At 40.0% G+C, this 23056-nt stretch overlaps 1 protein-coding gene across 1 annotated transcript in view; it reads right to left on the bottom strand.

Annotated features, from left to right (window-relative positions):
• Window positions 1–977: 977 nt before the first annotated feature.
• PRELID2 (PRELI domain containing 2) overlaps window positions 978–23056 on the bottom strand; it is a 99737-nt gene continuing 77658 nt past the window's right edge. Inside the window, exons 4-5 of the mRNA XM_023739186.1 lie at window positions 8970–9039; window positions 978–3518 (exon numbers count right to left, since the gene is read on the bottom strand). Coding sequence (XP_023594954.1) covers window positions 8980–9039 — 60 coding nt within the window. The 3' untranslated portion in view covers window positions 978–3518; window positions 8970–8979. The remainder of the gene's footprint in view (window positions 3519–8969; window positions 9040–23056) is intronic.

Genomic DNA, 23056 nt, shown 5'->3' with positions numbered 1-23056 from the left:
AGGATAGCTTAAGTTAGCTTCTCTCCACATAAGAACTTTATATTGTGTCCTGAGTTATCACCTGTATTGATCAGTGGCCCAAATGACTGCAAAACCTTCCTAAACAATAGCAGACAAAGGGACCAAAAACACCTCCAATAGAACAGTGTTTCTCAAAAGTGTGGTCTATGGAACTGCACATCCGAATCTCATGAAGAACTTATTTAAAAATGCAGATTCCTGAGTCCCAACTGAAACTTCATGAATCAGAATTGCTGGGGGAGGAGCCTGGCGCTCTGCAATTTAACACAGTCCCCCAGGGATTTCTCGCGCACCCCAGAGTCTACAAATGCTGCCTGCAGGAAATCATCATCCTGGACTGCAGGCTCCCCACCCCAGGCAGGAGGAGACTGGCCAGGTCTGTGTGTTAGCCCTTTCCCAGCCCTGTTCCTGCTGTGCCCAATAAGGCTGTAGTCCTAGCTTTGACATTTCTTACGCTAGACTACAGATAATTAAATTAATGTGGGTGTCTTAGGCTGGGTTCTCTGGAGAAACAAAATCAGTGATGCGTAGAGAGAGAGAGATTCATCTCAAGGAAATGGCTCACGTGGTTGAAGAGGCTGGCAAGTCCCAAGTCCGTGGGTCAGGTGTCAGGATGGAGGCTTCTCCTGACTCACATAACTACAGGGGCTGAGGAACCCAAGATCGACAGGTCAGACGGCAGGCTAGCTCACAGGCTGCAGAGGTTGATGTATCCCAAGATTGGCAGTAAGCTGCTAGCTCAAGTCCCAAGAACCAGAGGTCAGATGATGATGAGCCAGATGCAGGATCCAGAGTAAGAGCTTGGCTGGAACATCCTTTAATATACTGGAGGCAAGCCACACCCCCAAGGAAACTCCCTTTCAACTGACTGGCACTGCTCATAGTAGATCTCATCATGGAGTTGATTACATAATTATACAACTGCCAAATTACATCATTATATAACTGTCAAACCACTGAGCACCATGGCCCAGCCAAGTTTAACCATCACAGTGGGTTTCTAAATGTTTTATTACAAAAAAAGGATTACAACATATAAAAATAAACTCTAGCAAACTCTAATTTTAAAAAGAACTTACAATTTCTAAATCATATATGTAAAGCCTGAAGCAATGGATGCCTGCAGGGAAAATAAAATTGAGTAAGAAAAGGTGTCTGATGCAAGTCCAGAGTATTACTTAGGAATGAGGAGGCTGAAGGCAAATCTATTAAAAATTGGCCGAGGTGTTTAGGCTGGCCCTTAATACCCTTGAAGCAGAGGTTGGGAACTACTGGCTGGCAAGCATGTTTGTTTAGCCAGCACGATGTTTTTAAAAATTCTAAGTTAGTGGCCAATACGTAAAAATCAGGAAATTTCTTTACCTTTTGTCTTTCCCTGAAAATTTGAAAACTGGAAGAACTAGAAAAATCAGCCACATGGCAATGCTGTGCTAAGCAGCTGCCCACCTTTAACCAGGTTTGTGGTTCTGGTTCTCTCCAGTGGCCACCTGCCTTCGTCAGTCATCAGATCACCTGCCAGCTCCCTGCCAGCATGTGCACTGGCCACTCCAGCTTAAAGGAATTAAGGCAGAAATTCAGACTCTCTGTGCTTCACTCTTTCCATTTCTAATAAAAATCCTACTGCAAAGACCCTTTCCTATCTCAGAGGCGTTGAGAAAATAATTAGATAATATCTGCAAATCACTTAGAATTCATTACAGTGCTCTCAACCTTAACTGCACATTGGAATCACCTGGAGAGCTTTAAAAACTATGGCTGCCCAGGTCCCACCCCCAGAGGTTCTGGTTTATTTGTCTGGGGTGCAGCCTGGACATCAGAATGGCATGAAGCTACCCAGGTGACCTAATGGACAGCCAAGGTTGAGGACATCTGCCTGAGAAAATATAAATTGTTGAGAATAAGGAGTTGAGTTTGTTCCGGTGTCAAAGTCCAAATTCGAATTTCTTGCCTCTTACCTCTGCAATAATTCACATCACCTCTTATTTTTTTTGGAAATGGGCTATTATTCCAAAAGCCTACCAACTGCAATTTACAAACTGGTAAAGAAGGTCAAAGTGTATTCTGGTTCCTACCATTCATTTTCCCTCCAACACAACTGAAGAATAAAACACTAAGGAAATGAAGGGAAATTATCCTAAGAAACAAAACTCAGGCAGCACAAATAGCTCACATACAATAAGAGGAGGCTCACAGCGGCAGGCTGCTATGAAAAAGTACAATTGCTTTGAAATTCATCAATGCACTAAGTGGAAAATTTTTCAAATATTAAAAGAAGAACAATTTTCCCATGACTTTCCAGTAATGGCCCAATTTTTATCTTAAGAAGATGAATTCCAAATTATTGCCTCTCTTCAAGCTTTCTGTTAGGCAGTATGCATTTATATTTTGGCTTCCGATCATGGGAAATGCAAACTACTGTCATCTAATTTTCAAACAGTAATACTACCTTACATTTCATTTGAGAAGTGCATTTTCAAAATGATTTCACATAATAATAATGGCTTCTATTTACTGGACTTCTGCTATGTACCAGGAAGTGTGGTAGGCACTTTATATACATGATCTCAAATCAGTCCAACAACCTCACAAAGCTGGTTGTCATCATCTTATTTGAGAGATTTTTAAAATGAGCTTCGGACAGATTTAAATTATGTAAATGATCATAGAGCTAGGAAGTGGTAGTGCTTGGATTCAGACCCAGGTCTGTCTAATTCCCAAGCCTGTGCTCTTTGCACTAAACTACCTTGTTTAATCATCACAACCCACCGGCAGAAATATCTGTGCTTGATGATCCCCATTAGCCTGATGAAAAACAGAAAAGTCGATGGTTTGCTCCTCATCACAAAACAAGTTAGCAACAGTCAAGACCATAACGTGCCTTCCCTCTCTTCATTCCATGTTCTTTCAAAGGAACAAATTATAGTTCACACATTGTATTATAAAAGTTATCCTGAATTTGCAGATAGATATCAAATTCTCCTGATTCTTGAGAATCTTAAACATGCCTACAAATATGGCTTAGCTTCAACACAGGTCTTGTACATGTTTGTCTCTTCCAAACCACCTATAAAGCAGGTACCAGGTTCAATTCCTTTCTTTGTCCCAGAATCCTCTCATGAATCCCATGAACATTTATGCTGATAATATAAGGGCACAAGCACTACCCTCCAGGCCTCAAACATGTCCTTGGCAGCTCCGACACCATCACCACGACATCCTGAGAAAGGGCAAACATATCCTACATGGGGTTTTCTTTTATTTGTAAAATCGTTAAGAGACTGTGCCATAAAAATCCAGCTAGGAGGTCTCATCACCATGAGTCCCACTATTGGAAGCAGGCTCGCAGGGGAGTGCATCATTGCATGTCCTGAGAGAGAGGTGTCCTTTTCTTCAAGCACCGACAGTGCCTCATCACACCTGTATTCTGCAATCCGCGTCTATGATGTGTTGTGGTCAAGAAGTTATTCTTGAAAAATGTAGACACAGGCACAGGCCCCCTGCAAGACAAAGCAAACAAACTTCATCACCTAATAAACCACCTCGCCAATCAATAGTTATTCGCCCTCTTTTCTAAAGCAACTCTTATGAGTCACTTGAATTCTATCACTATGGATAATTCTTGAAGAAATTGCACTTCTGCCTCCTAAGGATCTTCAAGCAAAGCCCGCACCTCATTTTACGTACAACTATCCCAGAGGAGCTGGCTCAGAGAGGAGTTAAGATACAGCTACAATTGAGGTCCTCATCAATCCACGATGTAACAGAGCTCTGCTATGCTATCAAACCTCACCAAGCCTGTTTCTCCCAATTGCCAGCAGCAAGAACAAACAGATGTCAGGGCTATTTGTTTTATTCAAAAATGATAGGAAATCAAAAATCTATCAAACTGATGTGTCAGCAGCAACACCACAAGCATACTGGTTAGTGAGATTTACGCCCTTCCATTTTGGCTCATGACAAAATCACCTTCTAAGCTGTCTAATTTTCAAACACCTGCTTAGATATACAGATGAGAGTTCTAAGAAGTATCGTTAGAGCTGTGTACCATATACAACTTAAACTGTGCAAATGTGAAATGTGGTAGGATATAGGAATATTAAATAATGTCTACGTGTATTTGTGCAAATCCCACAAAATGTTTTAAAAAGTTAAGAATTGCAAAATTCCAAAGCTGGCATACCGAATAAATCGTAAACAGCACCTATACCATTGCCAGGAGGGCAGTAGTGGTTCAGTGGTAGAATTCTCATGATCCATGCAGGAGACCTGAGTTCGATTCCTGGCTAATGCCTCATGTGCAACCACCACCCATCTGTCAGTGGAGGCTTCTGTCTTACTGTGATGCTGATGAGGTTTCAGTAGACCTTCCAGTACTAAGATATACTAGGTAAAAGGGCCCAGCAATCTACTTCTGAAAATCAGCCAGTAAGAACCCTATGGATCACAATGGGATTGCTGTGTATGGGATCACCACGAATTGGGGGCCAACTTGATAGCAGCTAACAAAAACTATATACTATTGCCACATCACAGTGCCTCTTATCTGCTAAACAAAATGCCTACATTTCTACTCCATTGTGCAAATAAATTGAAACTTTATGAGCAATTTTAGTGACCACTGTTACTGGTATTTTAACTTTCATTATTATAATTTTAAAGCTTTTTATGCCTTAAAAAACATGACCCAAATGATGACACTTGGAGCCCTGGTGGCGTAGTGGTTAAGAGCTATGGCTGCTAACCAAAAGGTCAGCAGTTCGAATCCACCAGGTGCTCCTTGGAAACCCTATGGGGCAGTTCTACTCTGTCCTATACTTTCACTTTGAGTCAGCATCGACTCAACAGCAATAGGTTTGGTCTGGTTTTTGGATGACACAAGATCTAATGCAAGGAAAATAAACTGTCAAACTATTAACTTTGAATGGAGATAAGACATAATCAAATATTATACGTTAAAAGGCCAAACAACCACACAAAATTCCTTGACATTAGTTTAGGAGAGAGCATGGTCTAACCCATGGGGTGGCAAGCTTTTTCTTAAAGAGGCAAATAGTCAACATTTTAGCCTTTGCAGGCTATAGGGTCTGTTACAACTATGCAACTTTGCTTCTGTAACTTGAACATAGCCAGGAGCATGTCTGTGTTTAAATAAAACTTTATTTACAAAAGCAAGTAGCAGGCACCAAGGCCTCCACCAGACTGAGTCCAATGCAGCTAGATGGTGCCCAGCTACCACCACTGACTGCTCTGACCGGGATCACAACAAAGGGTTCTGGACAGAGCTGGAGAAGAATGTAGAACAAAATTCTAACTCACAAAAAAAAAAAAAAAAAAAAAGACCAGACTTACTGGTCTGACAGAGACTGGAGAAACCCTGAGAGTATGGCCCCCAGACACCCTTTTAGCTCAGTGGTGACGTCACTCCCGAAGTTCACCATTCAGCCGAGGACTGGACAGCCCCATAAAACAAAATGGGACTAATGAGGCACAAAAGTCCAGGGACAAGGACTAGAAGGCAGAAGGGGACAGAAAAGCTGGTGATAGTGAACCCAAGCTTGAGTAAGGACAGTGTTGACATGTAGTGGGGTTGTTAACCATTGTCATAGGGCAACATGTGCACTAACTGTTAAATGAGAAACTATTTTGTTCCGTAAACCTTCATCTAAAGTGAGAATAGCAGCACAATTGGAAGAGTGTAGTCAATGTCACTGAACTGTGCATGTAGAAATTTTTGAAATGGTGTATCTTTGGCTATGTATATTTTCCCCAAAATAAAAAGGGTCAAGAAGGGAGAGGGTTGACATGTCGTGGGGTTGTTAACAAATGTCATAAAATAATATGTGTACTGACTGTTTAATGAGAAACTATTTGTTCTGTAAACCTTCACCTAAAGTACAATTTTTAAAAAAAAGCAGGTAGCAGGCTGGATTTGGCCCAGGTACTGTAGTTTGCCAATCCCTACTCTATAACTATAGAACTCATTTTTCCTTCTTTTAATGTAGCTTTTTTTTTTTTTTGCTTATAAAAAACAGTAGTTTCCCCCACCTACCACCACTCTCCCATTTCCCTTAAGAACTAATTTTGAAAAATCAAAAAGTTGCATTAAAACAGGCATATTTTAAGTTTGCAAAAACTCTGTAAAACTAGTCAAGAAAATGGAAACAAAAAAAGGGAAGAATAAGCTGTCAACATGGCTGCAACATCAAAGCCTCGAAACTATCTATATCATGACTATGGTGATGATTTACAACTGTATATATGTGTTAAAACTCAGCAAATTATACACTTGAAAATGGTAAATTTAACTGTATGTAATACTTCAATAAAGTTGATTTGAAAAAAGCTTAAAGCCCCAGCAATACCTTCTGATTTACAGTAATTGTAGATTTACATGGTAAAAGTATATACCCCCTACTTTCCATGTGCTCCTCTGAGAAAACTGGTCATGAATTATAAGAGTTTGAAATATGTAAATCCTTCAGGAACTGCACTGCATTGAATGCAAATGCCTGGCACTAAACTCCACATAGTATCCAGACTTCAGCCACTTCACTTAAGAGAGGAGAATAAGTTGCTTTTCCTTAAAGGGGCAGATAGTAAACATTCTGTCATAACTGCAACTCTGCTTTTGTACCCTGAACATAACCAGGAGCATGGCTGTGTTTTAATAAAACTTTATTTACAAAAAAAAAGCCCTGAGTTTATGACTTAGTCCTCAACTACAGCAAAAAAATAAGAGAGAGAGAAGAAAAAAGGGTAATTTAAGACAATAGGTAATACTGGAAACTTGTCTGAAGTGATTCATTTCTGCATCTTCACTAGCAAGACTTTAAATTGAAACTGATTTAAAACACACGTTGGAGTGAGTCTCCTCTGTTTTCAGTTGTCTTGCTCCAGTATGAGCCTATCAACATAAAAGCAAGAGGCTGAAAATCAGGGAAAAGGCCATACAAAGGAAATCATTCCTCTGATTTAATCTACAGTTGACTGAATTTATGACAAAGATTTCTAAAAACTCAGTTATTTGCTTTCTCCACGCCCAAGCATTTAATCTGTCTCAGGCCAGAGATGTGAACGCCCTTAGAGCTTGTTCTCAAAGTGTGGTCCCTGGACCAGCAGCATCAACATCACCTGGAAACTTGTTAGAGATGCAAATTACAGGCCCCCTGTCCCAGACCTGCTGAATCAGAAACTCTGGGGGTGGAGCCCAGCAATCTGCTTAATAAGTCTTTCAGATAATTCTGATGCTTGCTAAAGTTGAAAGACACTGATTTAAAGACTGAAAATCACCAAGTATACACCATTCCCAAGAATGGATCCCCTCATTTCTGCATTTAACTTGGAGCTGACTTTAGACCCCAGTCCTCAGAGTAAGGTGGGATTTGTGCCCAAAGGCATGAGCATAAGAGGTGCTTAATGAGGTCGGTGGTTGGAACTCACCCAGAGGCAGCTCAGAAAGGCTTTAGCAATCTGCTTTCAAAAGGTCACAGCCTTGAAAACCCTATGCAGCACAGTTCTTCTCTGAAACACATGGGGTCACCATGAGTTGGAATGGACTCTATGGCAACCTGTTTTGTTTTTTCTTTTTCTTTTTTTTTTTAATGAGCCTCATAAAAAACACCAGCCTGGAAAAACAGGGAGATGTAGTCAAGCTCTTCTCTACAACTTTTCCAAGAATAGAGTGGATATAGGAGCAAACCATATTTAGATTCAATTCCAACATTCTGTGAGCTCCTGCATGTGCCAAGCCTGAGTTAAATGAAATTACCTCATTTATGTTTCCAGTAACAAATATCTACAACTATTTGTTAAGTTTACAGAGGCTTAATATTAGTCCCTGGGTGGGTTAACACACTGGGCTGCTAACTGAAAGGTTGAAGGTTCAAATCTACCCAGAGGTACTTCAGAAGAAAGGCCTGATGATCTACTTCTAAAAAATCAACCACTGAAAACCCATGGAGCATATTTCTACTCTGACATACGTGGAGTCACCATGAGTTGGAATCGACTTGACAGCAACTGATAATATTAGTCAGAATGGAGGCAAACCTGCAAACAAGCAAGACTACTTTTCATTTCTCCAACCAATGTCCACTCACGGGCCTGGCCAGCATGCTTTGAAGGCCAAGATAATTGTATATAAATGGTCCTTTTGCTGCTTCTTTGGCTAACAGTTTCCAATAAGATGCAAATCCACTATATTTTTATTCGGAGCTTCGATTCTCTCTTAAATAACTTTGTTCTCCCGTTTCCAATACAAAGACCATTCTCCCTGATGCAGACAACAGAAATTGGGGGGGTTGAATAGTTCTGCAATTTCCTTGTTACCCGTTCACTCTACACCATTTGCCCTAAACTAGAGGTGGAATGTGCTCCAACACAAACGCTGTCCTTCTTCCATCCTGTGCCCATGGCAGACATTGCTAATCAATCAAGGTACTCTCACCCAAAGCCTGGAAATTATTCTCAAGGCCTTGGGATCCTTCTCAATAGCATTCTGAGAGTATATATGACTGATAAAATATATTTATTTCACTGGTCAATCAACATACCCCTTACTTGTTTTCCTTTTGCACCAATTACAGCTTTCAATCTCTCCATTTATTGTTCTCGAACAATAAAATTAAGCTTTAGCTAATCTTGAGCTGCAGTCTTTACAAATGTATGCCACCTTGGGGGTCACAATCACGGTGGGTTGTGCTAAACAGTTTTAACAATTTGAATGCAGCTGTAACCCAGCAGGTAGTGCAAAACTGCTGTGAAAATCAAAGAACCAAGTAAATAAAGGTACTGAACAGATAGCGAAACAGCTGTGAAACAGTACTCCACGCATATAACTAGGACACATACGGTATGAATGGCCCAGGGAGGCCAGTGCATAATGCCTAGCTTATAAGCATGAGAACGTGGCTCCAGTAAATAATTCTGACTTTTCTTTGGGTACTCACTGATGATTCTTTATTCGGCTAAGGGGGCACCACACTGTTCCTTTAGCAACATCTCCATTATTCTAATTCCCTGTATAGGAAAGAAATAAAAATCAAAATGCCATATTTCACAGACAAGCACTTTTACATTTATCACAACCTTTTCCCTTAAGGAATCCAATTCATGACCACATATTCATTTCAGCAAAGTAGGCTCACAGTCGTACCTTGCATCTTTATACCGTTTTACTCAGCAACTGCACATACATTATCTCCATGTGTGCTCAGAACTACTCAGGGAAGGAGGCAGAGCAGAGTTTAGGATCTCCACTTGAACCACAAGAAAACAGCCTAAGAGAAGTTAAGTAACTTCTTGAAGGTGATTTAGCTACTAAGTGGCATTGCCAGAGCTAGAATAACAATGGTAATAGTTAATATTTATTGAACACTTATAAATGTGCTAGGTTAGGTGCTAAGGTTTTTATGTGCATTACCTTGTGTAGTGGATGCTGTAATGTGCCTCTGAGTTCCCCTTCAGAACTGAGCAGCTCCTTCCACCGGCTGCCAGGACTGCAGGCTGCTGATGATCACAGCGGCACGCAGCCAAAGGGAGCTGCCTAACCTAAGGCATGTGCCCTCTCCAGGGGCAGCCCACATCCAGTGACTGGCAGATATAGGGGTATAAAGGCCTGGCCCCCCTTCCCTCAATTTGGAACAACTCTGAAGGGCATCTCACTTCCAGAGCTCCCATAGGATAAGCTGAGGCCTTCATAATTGCATCACAGTTCAACTTCACCTCTTCCTAATGCTGTTTCCCTCACTCCTTCGAAAGAGTTGTTTCTGAGAGTTTTCTCCCATCATCCTCTGCAGGACAATCTCCATCTGAGTCTGTGTCCGAGAACCAGACTAAGACATTTTGTTTAATGCACACAAAACCCATGAACAAGTACTGTTCTTACCTTGTTTTACTGAGGAGGAAACAAAGTTCAAAGAGGATAAGCAAATTTGCCCAAGATTACACAACTATTAAGTAATAAAGCCAGAAAAAAAGCCCAGGCATTCTATTCTGGTTCCAGAGGCGACCCCTTAACCTTTCTTCAAGGCTCATCCCACCACTATACATACTAACCTGTCTATACACCCACCTTGTCCAGTAAAATTCTACCCAAGAGGTAAGAAGAAAGCAAATATTCCCTCTTTCCTCCTTCAAGGACAAGTTTTGCAGACCAGAAGATAAGCCTTTAGATGGAAAGATAGGATTATGATGTAATTATGAACTAGGGTCTTAAAGAAGGCAAAACTGGACCAAGGGGAAAGGGACCAGCTGTACTCAGAACTTGTGAAGTAGGTTATGGAGAATCATGATCAAAGATAACTTAAAATACAGGTCCCCAGCCCCTCCCAGGAAGATTCTGATGAAGTATGACTCAAGCAGGCTCCGGAGTTCTATAATTTTAACAACACCTAAGTGATTTTCTTATGATCAGGCAGGGCTGGGAAATGCTGAGTGGACCTAGAGGAGAAAAGCAGGGACTTCCTACTTGTAGTCTATTCTGAGCAAGAAAATAGGGATGGGGGTAATAAAAAGCAGCTCTAGAAAATACAATAAAATATATCTGATACCAAAGTATACTGGACATAATTTAATGTTCCTTTGAGGATTCAGAAGGGCCTTCACATTCTGCCTGGCTATCACCACAAACACTGCTAGTGTCCTGGAAGGCAGAAGTACTAATGAAAAGACCTTGACAGAATGCCAAGGAGCATGGAAAGGAACATGTAGTGTTGGCTGAACCAAAGCAGCAAACTGCAGGACCAGGAGCACTGTCATCAGAGTCAGGGGACCTGTGCTCTAGTCACAGCTCCACCAGTCATCCTGCTGGGTGCCTTAGGCGAGTCACTTTACCAAGGAGTAAACTTAGACTCCGCCCCCCCAAGTGTCTGTCAGTTTGTCGTACTGTGGTGGCTTGTGTGATGCTGTGATGCTGGAAGCTATGCCACCAGTATTTCAAATATCATCAAGGTCAACCATGATAGACAGGTTTCAGTGGAGCTTCCAGACTACGACAGACTAGAAGAAGGACCTGGTGGTCTACTTTTGAAAACACTGGCCAGTGAAAACCTTACGAACAGCAGTGGAATGTTGTCTGGTATGGTATCAGAAACTAAGTCCCTCAGGTTGGAAGGCACTCAAAACACAACTGGGGAAGAGCTGTCTCCTCAATGTAGAGTTGACCTTAATGACGTGGATGGAGTCAAGCTTTCGGGACCTTCGTTTGCTGATATAGCATGACTCAAAATGAGAAGAAATAGCTGCAAACATCCAATAATAACTGCAATGTGGAATGTACGAAGTATGAATCTAGGAAAATTGGAAGTTGTCAAAAATGAAATGGAACACATAAAGATCGATATCCTAGGCATTAGTGAGCTGAAATGGACTGGTAATGGCCATTCTGAATCAGACAATCATAAGGTCTACTATGCCTGAAATGACAAATTGAAGAGGAATGGCGAAGAACTGACACATTTGAATTATGGTGTTGGTGAAGAATATTGAATATACTATGGACTGCCAGAAAAATGAACAAATCTGTCTTGGAAGAAGTACAGCTGCAACGCTTCTTAGAAGCGAGGATGGCGAGACTTGTCTCATGTACTTTAGACATGTTATCAGGACGGGCCAGTCCCTGGAGTAGGACATCATGCTTGCTAAAGTAGAGGGTCAGCAAAAAAGAGGAAGATCCTCAACAAGAGGGATTCGTACAGTGGCTGCAACAATGGGCTCAAACATAGCAACAACTGTGAGGATGGCACAGGACCAGGCACTGTTTCGTTCTGTTGTACATGGGGTCTCTATGGGTCAGAACTGATGACAGCACCTAACAGCAACACAACAATAACGTGCTTGTATGGATTCGGTAAAGTAATGCATGCAGAATACCGTTACCACAGTACTTCACTACTGGCAGCACTCAGTAAATAAATGTTCTTCATCTAAATCTTTCTCATGATCATTCAATCCCAATAGGATGTAATCCCCATAAGGGCCTTATCTGTCTTATTCAGGATGTATCCCCTAGAAGAAAAATTTCCCGATAGCCAGAAGGCATGCAGTAAACGTCTACTGAATGAATGAATGAATGAATGAATCTATCAGTCAAACAATGAGTCATCAGTTTACAAGTCTGTCTATCACACTAGATAGTAAATTGCTCAAAGGCAGGAAATTTACTTACATTTGAATCTTTATTGTCTAGTGTAGAATTTGGCACACAGTTGATAGTCAGTAAGGAGTCCTTGGGTGGTGTCAACAGTTAACGGGCTCTGCTGCTAACCAAAATGTTGGACGTTTCAGTCCACCCAGAGGCACCTTGGAAGAAAGGCCTGCTGATCTACTTCTGAAAAATCCGCCACCGAAAACCCTATGGAGCACAGTTCTACTCTGACACACATGGGGTCGCCATGAGTCAGAGTCGACTCCATGGCAACTAGTTTAGTTTGATTTTGTTTAGGTGCTCAGTCTTTACTGATTTAAGACTGATCAACTGATTACTCTTGAATGCCAGGTTGAAGAGTTTAAATTTTGGAATTATAATGCAATCTTCCCTGTAGTTAGCATTCCTGAAAGTGTGGTTAAAAAGGTCTGGATAACAAGCGCTGTCATAGGAGATGAAAGAACCAAATAAGGGAAGTAATGATGGATGAAAAAAGAGAGGCAGGCAGGAGGGAGAGAGGGATATGGAAAGGTAACGACAGCGGAGATGGAACTTAATATGGGTTGAGAAGGATCAGATTAGCCAAAAGGAGTGTAGAAGGTAGGATAATTTCGGTTGCTGAAGTTTGATTATAAACCACTTACTTCTTGATAGAAAGGTTTCCATCAAATTTACTGCAGAAACCTGGCTTCCCTTTTGATTTTAAATTTTTTTTATTAACTTGGTTTACATAAAACTTTTTCAGAATCTTTTCATTACTTTATGTAGAATCAACTACATGAATAACAACAGTAGAGTAAGAATATGACATTCTCCTGCTTCAACCCTCCAAGAGTGTGCCACTGCTCTTATAAAATCCAAACTCCTCATCATGGCCAGAAGGCTCTACATGATCTGGTTCTGGCCCGCTTCTCCAACCGCAGCTCCCTCATTCTCCCCTCACCACCCTACAGCCACACAGGCCTGCCTTCTACTCCTGGAAAATGCTCAGTTCCTTCTTTGTCACTCACTGTTCCCTCTCGCAGGAACATCCCCCAGGTCTTCACACGGCAGGCTATCTCCTTGCAATATTCAGATCTCAACCCAAGCAGCACCTCCCCGGAGACTTGCCTGAATGCTCTCACAACAACAGCCCAGCCACATTCGGGATCCCGTCACCCTGCCATACTGTCATTACACCACTCATTGCTATAGGAAACGATCATGTTTGTATTTTGTACCGTCTGTCACCCCCCCACTAGAGAGTAAACTCCATGAGATCAGAGACAGACCTGGCAAGAGTTCACTGCTGAACCCCCAGCAACTACACTAGAACTCAGCACATAGTAGGCATCACTGTGAATGAGTGAATGAATGAATCTGCATCAAGTCTTCTTGTCAAAAAGTCAGAGAAACACTGCTTAGAGCTTCTCCAGGAAGAGCTCTTTTGCCATAAGAAAGCATTTTTAAACTAATGCTATCCATTTCTTTCAGATTTATGAGATCCTCATCTATAAAACTGGAATAACACCAAATAATAAGAATAGTTAAAATTTATTAGGAACATATTGTGTGCCGTGCACTGTGCTGACTGCTTTATCTGCATTAACTTATTCTACTCTCCCATCTGCCTTACAGGATTACTATCTTCTTTATTTTGGATGAGACAGAAGCTCAGAGAAGTTAAGAATCCTGTCTAAATTCACACAGTCAACAAGAAGGAGAGGCAAGATTTGGCCTAGGCAATTAGGCCTGAGCGCCCAGGATCTTACACCACCGGGAGATGGGAAGGGGGAGGTTTAGACGAGATTGTGTGTGTGAAAACACCTGTTATAACACCGAGTACATAACAGGTGCTTTTCTTCCCATCCCTATTGCTTATGTTAAAAAGCTTGAGAAATAAATCATGTTATTTTAGTCCTCCTACCAAACAAAAGGGAATTATTCCTTGCATATAAATCAATATTTAATCACATCTACAAATTATTCTAAACACTTTGCTTTTCATGTAAGAATATCCTAATAAAATGTATGACTTCAATATAACTTTCCCATAGTGGTTAATGAACTCTCCAGTAAGATTCATTTTTATTTTGATAAGTAACTCAAAATCTTTAGGTGTAACTGCAGAACATTAAACTGATATAATAACTCAGATGTCTTTGCTTCACATTATAAAGCTTTCTCTCTCTTTAAGGAGAATATTTAATTCTCACAGTTTATAAAGAAAAAGAATATAGCCCAAAATAATAAAGTCAAAACATTGGAAAGGACCTGACATTATCTAGTCCAGATAGGCAGCCCTCAGCAAAGGACTGAAAGTGGCCTATCTGATTTAGAGAGATGTCATGATCAAATATCAAAATGAAGATTACTAAGCCATTTCCATGGTGCCAATTTTCAAATAAACCCTGGCCTGACATGAGCATTTTAGTAGCTGAAAAGTAGAGACAATTTGGTCATTGGTATTTTTCTATTTTATAACATTACTTCCCCAACCCCAATGTGACTCAATTAGTCTATTTCCATTTTGAATTTTAAAATATGTGACCTATATATAATTTTATTTTTGCCTGACTTAGACTTCATGCAAAATGATTTGCTCACCACTGATCAAGGTCAGCCTCCCACCCAGTGCCACAACCCATCCATGGCATTTGTCATAATTTGTTATTATCTGTTGCCTGCTTAGGAACCTATGTTGAGGAAGAGGTGGCTGTTGGTCTTTGTTAGGTGCTGTCAAGTTGGCCCTTTACTCATGGCAGCCCCATGTACAGTGGAACACAATACTGCCTGGTCCAGTGCCATCCCCATGATTGGCTGGGGATCGGACCATTATGATCCATAGGGTTCTCACTGACCGATTTTTAGAAGTAGATTGCCAGACCTTTTTTCCTAGTCTGCTTAGTCTGGAAGCTCCACTGAAACCTGTTCAGCATCATAACAATACACAAGCTTCAACTCTCCACGGACAGACAGGTGGTGGCTGTGCATGAGATGCGTTAGCCAGGAATCAAACCCAGGTAATATATTTAATGTACTCAGCATGATTCCTGGTGCACAGAAGTGCTCAATAAATATTACCTGCTATGTTCCCATTATCCTTACATTGAGCAAGAAGTTCCTAGACTTTTAAAACCATTTTGAAGACAAAAGATTAAGACATAAAGAAGTCTTAACATCTTTGGTGAAATAATATAAAAATTTATTCATTTGTTCATTAATTCAATAAATATTCATTAAGCACTGACCATGCAGTGGAAATTGAGGATAAAGTAGAGAGCCCCAAAAAGAAGCTTGCCACTTAGTGAGGGAGACAAACAATGCATTCAAAGAATCATAAAAATAGCCACATACAATAAGGGGGTTTCAGGGAAACTTTTCTAAGGTTATGATGCAAAATATGAAAGATTCTAAGTATCAAGATGTTTCACTTGGTCTCACTTACAATGGTAAAAACCTGCAAATAACCTCAATGCTCAATACTAAATAAACGGTGAAATAAATTTTTATATAACTACCTGATGAAATATTATGCAGTCATTAAAATGATGGCTTTGAAGTTTATGTAGTTACTGTGAAAGGTATTTGGGATAAAATATTGCTTGGAAAAAGCAACACATAAGATTATACTTTTACTGTAATTATGACTGTGTTTAAAATTTGCATTTAAAAAGGACTGGAAATACACCAATTTGGTCAGTATAGTTGAGTTAGAACAGAACAATAACAACGGTCATTTACAGTGTATTTACAGTGTGCCAAGGCATCTGAAGCACTTTTTTACACTATCCCATTTAATTCTCGTACTCATACATGGGTGCCGTTATTCACAGTTCACCCAGAGAGAGGTTAGGTTAGTGTGTAATCTATGAGGGAGGGCATTGGAATCTAAACCCAGGTAGGGCTGACTCCAAAGACAGACTCATCAGAACCACTAAACACCCGTCTATAATGTCATAATGGGAAAAATAAGCTTTTGCTTATAACTTTCTTGCATTTATCTTTTTAAATGATGATAATAACTGATCATTTACTATGTGCCAAGTCCTGTCCTAAGCGTTTTATTTATATTAACTCATTTACTCCTCACAAGAACTCTATGAAGTAGGTTCCAATATCAGCCTTACTTTACAGACGCAAAAAGTGAGACCCAGAAAGTTAAATGGCTCACCCAAGCTCACACTGCTGGGTATTTTGCTGATTTCAAAGGGAGCTAGGGCAAATGAACAAAGATGGCTCCGCTAGAAATATAATTTAAAATATTCATCTGTAAAGGAGTCTTTTCTGGTAAGAGTACAATAATTTTTTCATAAAATATCCCTAACGTATTAAGAAGTACAGAGAATAATAATTTTTTTTAAAAAACCCAGTAGGCTTTAACAAATGTTAATGTCTTTAAAGTCTGCATCCCCAGCAAAGGCCACTGATCAAGACAAATGTTAATCATAGCTTTTAAATTCTTCTTAAACTGGGCATCAATATGAAAGGAGTTAATTAAGGAAAAGTCACCATTTTCCTTCACTAAGGAAATTCGGAGAAAAATAGAAAAACAGGTTAACTAGAATATTATTCCTGGCCGAGGAATAAGGGATCAACTACCAGGCAGCAAATGGGAATCTAAGAAATTGGAAGTGACAGAAAAAAAAAAAGTCAATCCAACAAACCTGGGCTCATTGGAAGTGATCCTTCCTTCTTTCCCTAACAACAGGCAGATACCCCAGCCTCCTCCTCACCACCTCCCTGGGGCTCTGCCTATTGCCTAAAGCCCTGCAAAGGGCAAGCACAATCAAAGAGGTCCTCCAGCAGGAGACAAGATCCCACCACACAGTGAGGAGTCAGAATAAGACATCACCATAAACGGAGGAAGAAGGATCAAGGAGAACAGCTGGACACCTCAACTCAAGGAGCATTTAATTAGCATGCTTCAGGGCTTAAGCACACAAATGAAGTTTAATTATTGGATGTACCATTAAGAAATGAAATTACATTCACAATTCAAGTTACACTGCCCTGCATTCTGTATTAAGCCCTGATTCGAGGTGCCTGAATGACAATTTCCTGGCTTTGCTGGTCAAGCTAAGAGAGCCTAGCTGAATTCCCAGCCCAATCCTACAAAGGCTGATACCTATGACCTACAACATATTTGCACCTCAAATTAACTCAGTGCATACAATCTGCAAACGCAGCCCCTTTTTTTCTGGTATTCCAATGTAGCCTGGCCAAAGTTGTTTCAGCTTTCAATTCTGTCCCTGCCTTACGAGGTGTGCGAAGATTTATGGTGGCCACAAATTCCTATTTCCTCATTGTCTTTGAATTTAGCACAACAGAGTGAGAAAACAGTCAGAAAACTAATAGATTGGTGGGAAATTCTATCCAGAATAATGAGAACACTTCTCCCAAATCTCCAAAGATACCTCTATGGGAGTGGGATAAGAGGGGCATTAGGAAAGCAAGTATCACAGTAGGTGCTATGATGGCAAGGACACTTCCCCTATATTTAATGAGTGTTGACTTCAAGGTCATATGGACAACCAATGCTGACTGATGGAGAGGAGTCATGTTTTTGTCTCATCTCCTCACCCAACCTCCTTGGAGGAAAGGATTCCGTCCTCTAGGTCACAGAGCCAAAGCATAGGGTAATTAAGAGGGTGGGCGCTGAAGTCAAACTACTTGGATTCAAATTCCAGGCCTGCCATTTACAAGCTGATGACCTTGTGCAAGTAATTTAACCTCTGTGTGCCTCTGTTTCCTCATCTATGACATGGAAAAGTGGAAATAACAATAGTCTCTACTTCAGAGGGTTATTGGGAGGACTCAATGTTCACAAAACAGTGCCGAGCTTGGCTCTCAGTAAACACTCAATAAATTACAGCTATTATTATTATTATATCTGTTTTCCCCCAAAGTTTCCAAAACAGTCTGTGTTTACAAAAGGCATGGATTAAAAACAGGCCAACATATCTATTACTGAGCACCAATACCTCCAAGACCTACAGGCCTTTGTAATATGAAGCTTAACTCAAGTGAACATAAGATGACACTGTAACAACCATACCACATGCTTACCACCCCCTCTTGCTAACTAATATTTTATAAAAGCATGTTTCTTATTTTTAGATATTTCATTAAAAGTGTCACCCCAGTCTTTGACCATCTACTTGCTATATGAATGATCTCCAATGCTCTGGATCCGTACTTAAACGCCTAAATTTTTACGCAGACTTAAAGAATATTTATTTGTCAGGTAAATAAAAATATCTTGATGTTTAGAGACTAAAGAGGTGGATAAAAAGATCATTCAATGTCAGAGTTGAAAATGATGTAACTAATGAAGGTCAGAGCAACTAGTCCAAGCAATGTGGCCATTAAAGAACAGTCTAGACAGAGCCAAAGCCCAAGGTTCCCGACCCCTGGTCCAGCATGCTCCTCATTGTACTGTGTGCAGACATGCATTCTGATCACTACATAAATAACAACATCAACACATCTGCAGCTCAAGAAACCACTTTCTGTCATTTCAGATAACAGCTTAACTTCCCAGGTTTCATCTACTTTCATAGAAGGCAACGTCCCAGAATTTCAACGGGCTGATTTAAGGGATTCCCAAAAGCTTTACCACTGAGCAAAGTCTATTACAGCAGGGATGAATTCAAGTGAACCAACAAGGGATTTGAGATTCCTAAGTCTAACAGTCAAGGTAATGGCACTGATTTAAACTCAGTGGAAGGAACAAAAACTAGATCGCCTGCAGAATGCCAGTACTCATTTTCACCAAGATGTTTTCATTACAAAGGCTAGATTTCATGGGACTAAAACTCTAGGGATGATGGAAGGATGAACAGGGTTGATGGGGAGGGAGGTATGTAAGAAGACACCAGTTACTACTATTTAACTGATCAAGAAATAAGTTAAAAATCAGAATTCTTGGTAATATTCTCTTGACATCTAATGAGTAAATATCAACTAAATCAATCTATTTGAACACTCAAGAGTGGAGAGTGGGCTTAAAAAGAATCATCTATCAATAAAGATAAGTTTAGAACTGGGAAATAAACTCTCTGGAACTGGAGGGAGAGAATATATCTCATCACTTTTTTCAAGTGGTTCAGGTAATGTAAAGAATCTTGAAAGAATTCACATAAATAACAAGCAGAAAATGCAAGTTTCCAATATATCCTTGACATACTATTACACTGGTGTTCTTAAGCCATACTTTTGACTTTTATTTATTCTTTTGAATGACAGTTTGATTTGCCTTTTTATTCTATCTATGAATTATTGGGTTTTGAAATGCCTACTCTTCTTTAGGGTTGTGACTACCCATGCATGTATGTCTACTACATACTCAGTTCACAGAGAAGGAATTGAACATCTCACAGCAACTAGTCCAAGGTAACAGAATTAAAAAAGCTTGGAGGGGGACCGAGGTCAAACAGTTAATGACAAAACCATTAACTTTCAATCATCTTCAGAGTAGGAATCAGAAGACAGGAGCTAACTATTTCATTTCTTCTTCACAACAATCCTATAAGGTGAGAATAAACAGCCCTACTTTCCTAATGACAAATAGAAGTTCCAAAAGGTTAAGTCATTCATCTGAGTCCACAGCAGAAAAAAAAATGGCAATACCCAGTGCCAGCTAGTGGTGGAAGCTGTAAATTAACGTAACACTTCTGGAAGAAAATTTGGCAATAAGCAACAAAGGTCTTAAAAATGTGCACACTCTCTAACCTAGGAAGCAATCATAAATGTACATGAGGATTTATATTTGAGAATTTACCACAAAATTATTTATAATCGTGAAAAAATAGAAACCAACAATAAGAGCTTTGATACCAATGGAATATTATTCAGGCAACAAAAATCATGTTTTTAACTGGAGAAACCCCGATAGTATGGCCCCCAGACACCCTTTTAGCTCAGTGGTGAAGTTACCTCCGAGGTTCACTGTTCAGCCCGGGAGTAGACAGCCCCGTAAAACCAAATGAGAGTAACGAAGTACAGGAGTCCAGTGACAAGGGCCAGAAGGCAGAAGGGGACAAGGAAGCTGGTGATAGGGAACCCAAGGCTGAGTAAGGATATTGTTGATGTGTTGTGAGATTGTTAACCATTGTCATAGGGCAACATTTGTAGTAACTGTTAAATGAGAAACTGTTTTGTTCTGTAAGCCTTCATCTTAAGTGAGAATAACAGCACAATTGGAAGAGCGTAGTCAATGTCACTGAACTGTACATGTAGAAATTTTTGAAATGGTGTATCTTTGGCTATGTGTATTTTCACCAAAAAAAAAAGGTTGAGAAGTTAGAGGGTTGATAATGTTGTGGGGTTGTTAACCAATGTCATAAAACAACATGTGTACTACTGTTTCATGAGAAACTATTTGTTCTGTAAGCCTTCACCTGAAGTACAATAAAAAAAAAAAAATGCAGACAAATAAAATTCGAACATTAAAAAAGAAAAAAATAATAATGACAAAAATAAAGCCTGATGTGCTCCAAAAAAAAAAATCATGTTTTTAAGGGATATGTAATGACACAGAAAAATGTTCACAGTATGTCTGTAATGGAAAAAGTCAGACCAAATAATAATAAGTACAGAATAATCCTGATTTTGTTTTTAAAAACCCCATACATATACATACATATACATACGTGCAAACATACACATAGATATGTTGAAGAATCTACATCAAAACGTTACATGTGGATATACTGACTATTATAATTAGAGATAATTTGTTTTCTTCATTGTGCTTTAATCAAAAATTGATAGTGAATATTAAAAACATATGTATTTTGAAAAAATGATTTCAAGATAATTGTAAAATGTAATAACACATATTTGACCTATATGGCTGCATATCTAAAATTTTTGTTGAGGTGAATGTCTTAGTCATCTAGTGCTGCTCTAACAGAAATACCACAAGTGGATGGCTTTAACAAACAGAAGTTTATTCTCTCACAGTCTACTAGGCTAGAAGTCCAAACTCAGGGCGTCAGCTCCAGGGGAAGGTTTTCTCTCTCTGTCAGCTCTGGAGGAAAGTCCTTGTCATCAATCTTTCCCTGGACTAGGAGCTTCTCCGCACAGGGACCCCCGGTCCAAAGGATGCGCTCTACTCCCAGCACTGCTTTCTTGGTGGTATGAAGTCCCTCTGTCTCTCTGCTCGATTCTTTTATATCTCAAAAGAGACTGGCTCAAGACACAATCCAATCTTGTAGACTGAGTCCTGCCTCTGTAACATAACTGCCAGCTAGCCCATCTTATTCACATCATAGAGGTAGGATTTACAACACATAGAAAAATCACATCAGATGACAAAATGAGAATACAATACTGCACAATACTGGGAATCATGGCCTAGCCAAACTGATACACATATTTTTGGGGGACACAATTCAGTCTATGACAGTATTTAAAAAGCTATCTATTTATAAAAATATACTTAACAGAGAGGTCTTTTTATAATTTTATTGTGTTTTAGGTGAAAATTGACTACCCAAATTAGTTGCTCTCATTCAAAAATTTATACACAAATTATTTTGTGACATTGGTTGCAATCCTCACAACCTGTCGGCCCTCTCCCCCTTTCTTTTCCACCCTGGGTTCTCCGTGTCCATTCGTCCAGTCTTCCTGTCCCTTCCTGCCTTTTCATCTTTGCTTTTGGGCGGGTGTTGCCCATTTGGTCTTGTATACTTGAATGAACTAAGAAGTACGCTCCTCACGCGTATTACCGTTTGTTTTCTAGGCCTGTCTAATCTTTGGCTGAAAGGTGGACTTCAAGAGTGGCTTCAGTTCTGAGTTAGCAGGGTGTCTGAGGGCCATAGTCTCAGGGGTTCCTCCAGTCTCTGTCAGACCCGTAAGTCTCGTCTTTTTTGTGAATTTGAATTTTGTTCTATTTTCCTCCTGCTCTGCCTGGACCCTCTATTGTGACCTCTGTCAAAGTGGTCAGTGGTGGTAGCCAGGCACCATCTAGTTCTTCTGGGCTCAGGCTGGTGGAGGCTGTGGTTCATGTGGTACATTAATCCTTTGGACTAATATTTTCCCTGTATCTTTGGTTTTCTTTATTCTCCTTTGATCCAAGTGTGATGGGACCCACAGATGTATCTTAGATGGCCACTCACAAGCTTTTAAGACCCCAGATGCTATTTGCCAAAGTAGGATGTAGAATATTTTCTTTATGAACTATATTATGCCAATTGACCGAGATGTCCCCCAAGACTGTGGTCCCTAGCCCTCAGCCCCAGTTATTCAGTCCCTGAAGGTGTTTGGATGTGTCTAAGAAGCTTCTATGACTTTGCCTTGGTCAAGTTGTGCTGCCTTCCCCTATACTGTGTGTTGTCTTTCCCTTCACCAAAGTTAACTTGTCTACTATCTAGTTAGTGATTTCCCCTTCCCGCCCCTCCCCTCCGTCGTAACCATCAAAGGTTTAAAAAAAATTTTTGATTATTGTACTTTAGATGAAGGTTTACAGAACAAATAGTTTCTCATTAAACAGTCAGTATGTATACTGTTTTATGACATTGGTTAACAACCCCACGACTTGTCAACACTCTCCCTTCTCAACCTTGGAGGACCTTTTATTATTTTGGTGAAAATATACATAGCCAAAGATTCACCTTTTCAAAAATTTCTACACTTACAATTCAGTGACATCGATTACATTCTTCCAGTTGTGCTGCTATTCTCACTTTCCTTTTCCAAATTATTCCATCACCATTATCTTTAACTCACTGCCCCCTAGGCTTCCCATCAAACCTTTTGAGTTGCTGTTGTCAATTTAATCTCACATAGATAATTCTTTTTTTTTTTTTTTTGTACTTTAGATGAAGGTTTACAGAACAAATAGTTTCTCATTAAACAGTTAGTACACATATTGCCCTATGACAATGGTTAACAACCCCACGACAT

The sequence above is a fragment of the Trichechus manatus genome, unplaced genomic scaffold (assembly GCF_000243295.1).
Source record: "Trichechus manatus latirostris isolate Lorelei unplaced genomic scaffold, TriManLat1.0 scaffold00130, whole genome shotgun sequence".
Taxonomy (NCBI): Eukaryota; Metazoa; Chordata; class Mammalia; order Sirenia; family Trichechidae; genus Trichechus; species Trichechus manatus.
Note: the sequence above shows the minus strand (reverse complement) of the source record. Positions and strands in the feature narration are given on the sequence as shown.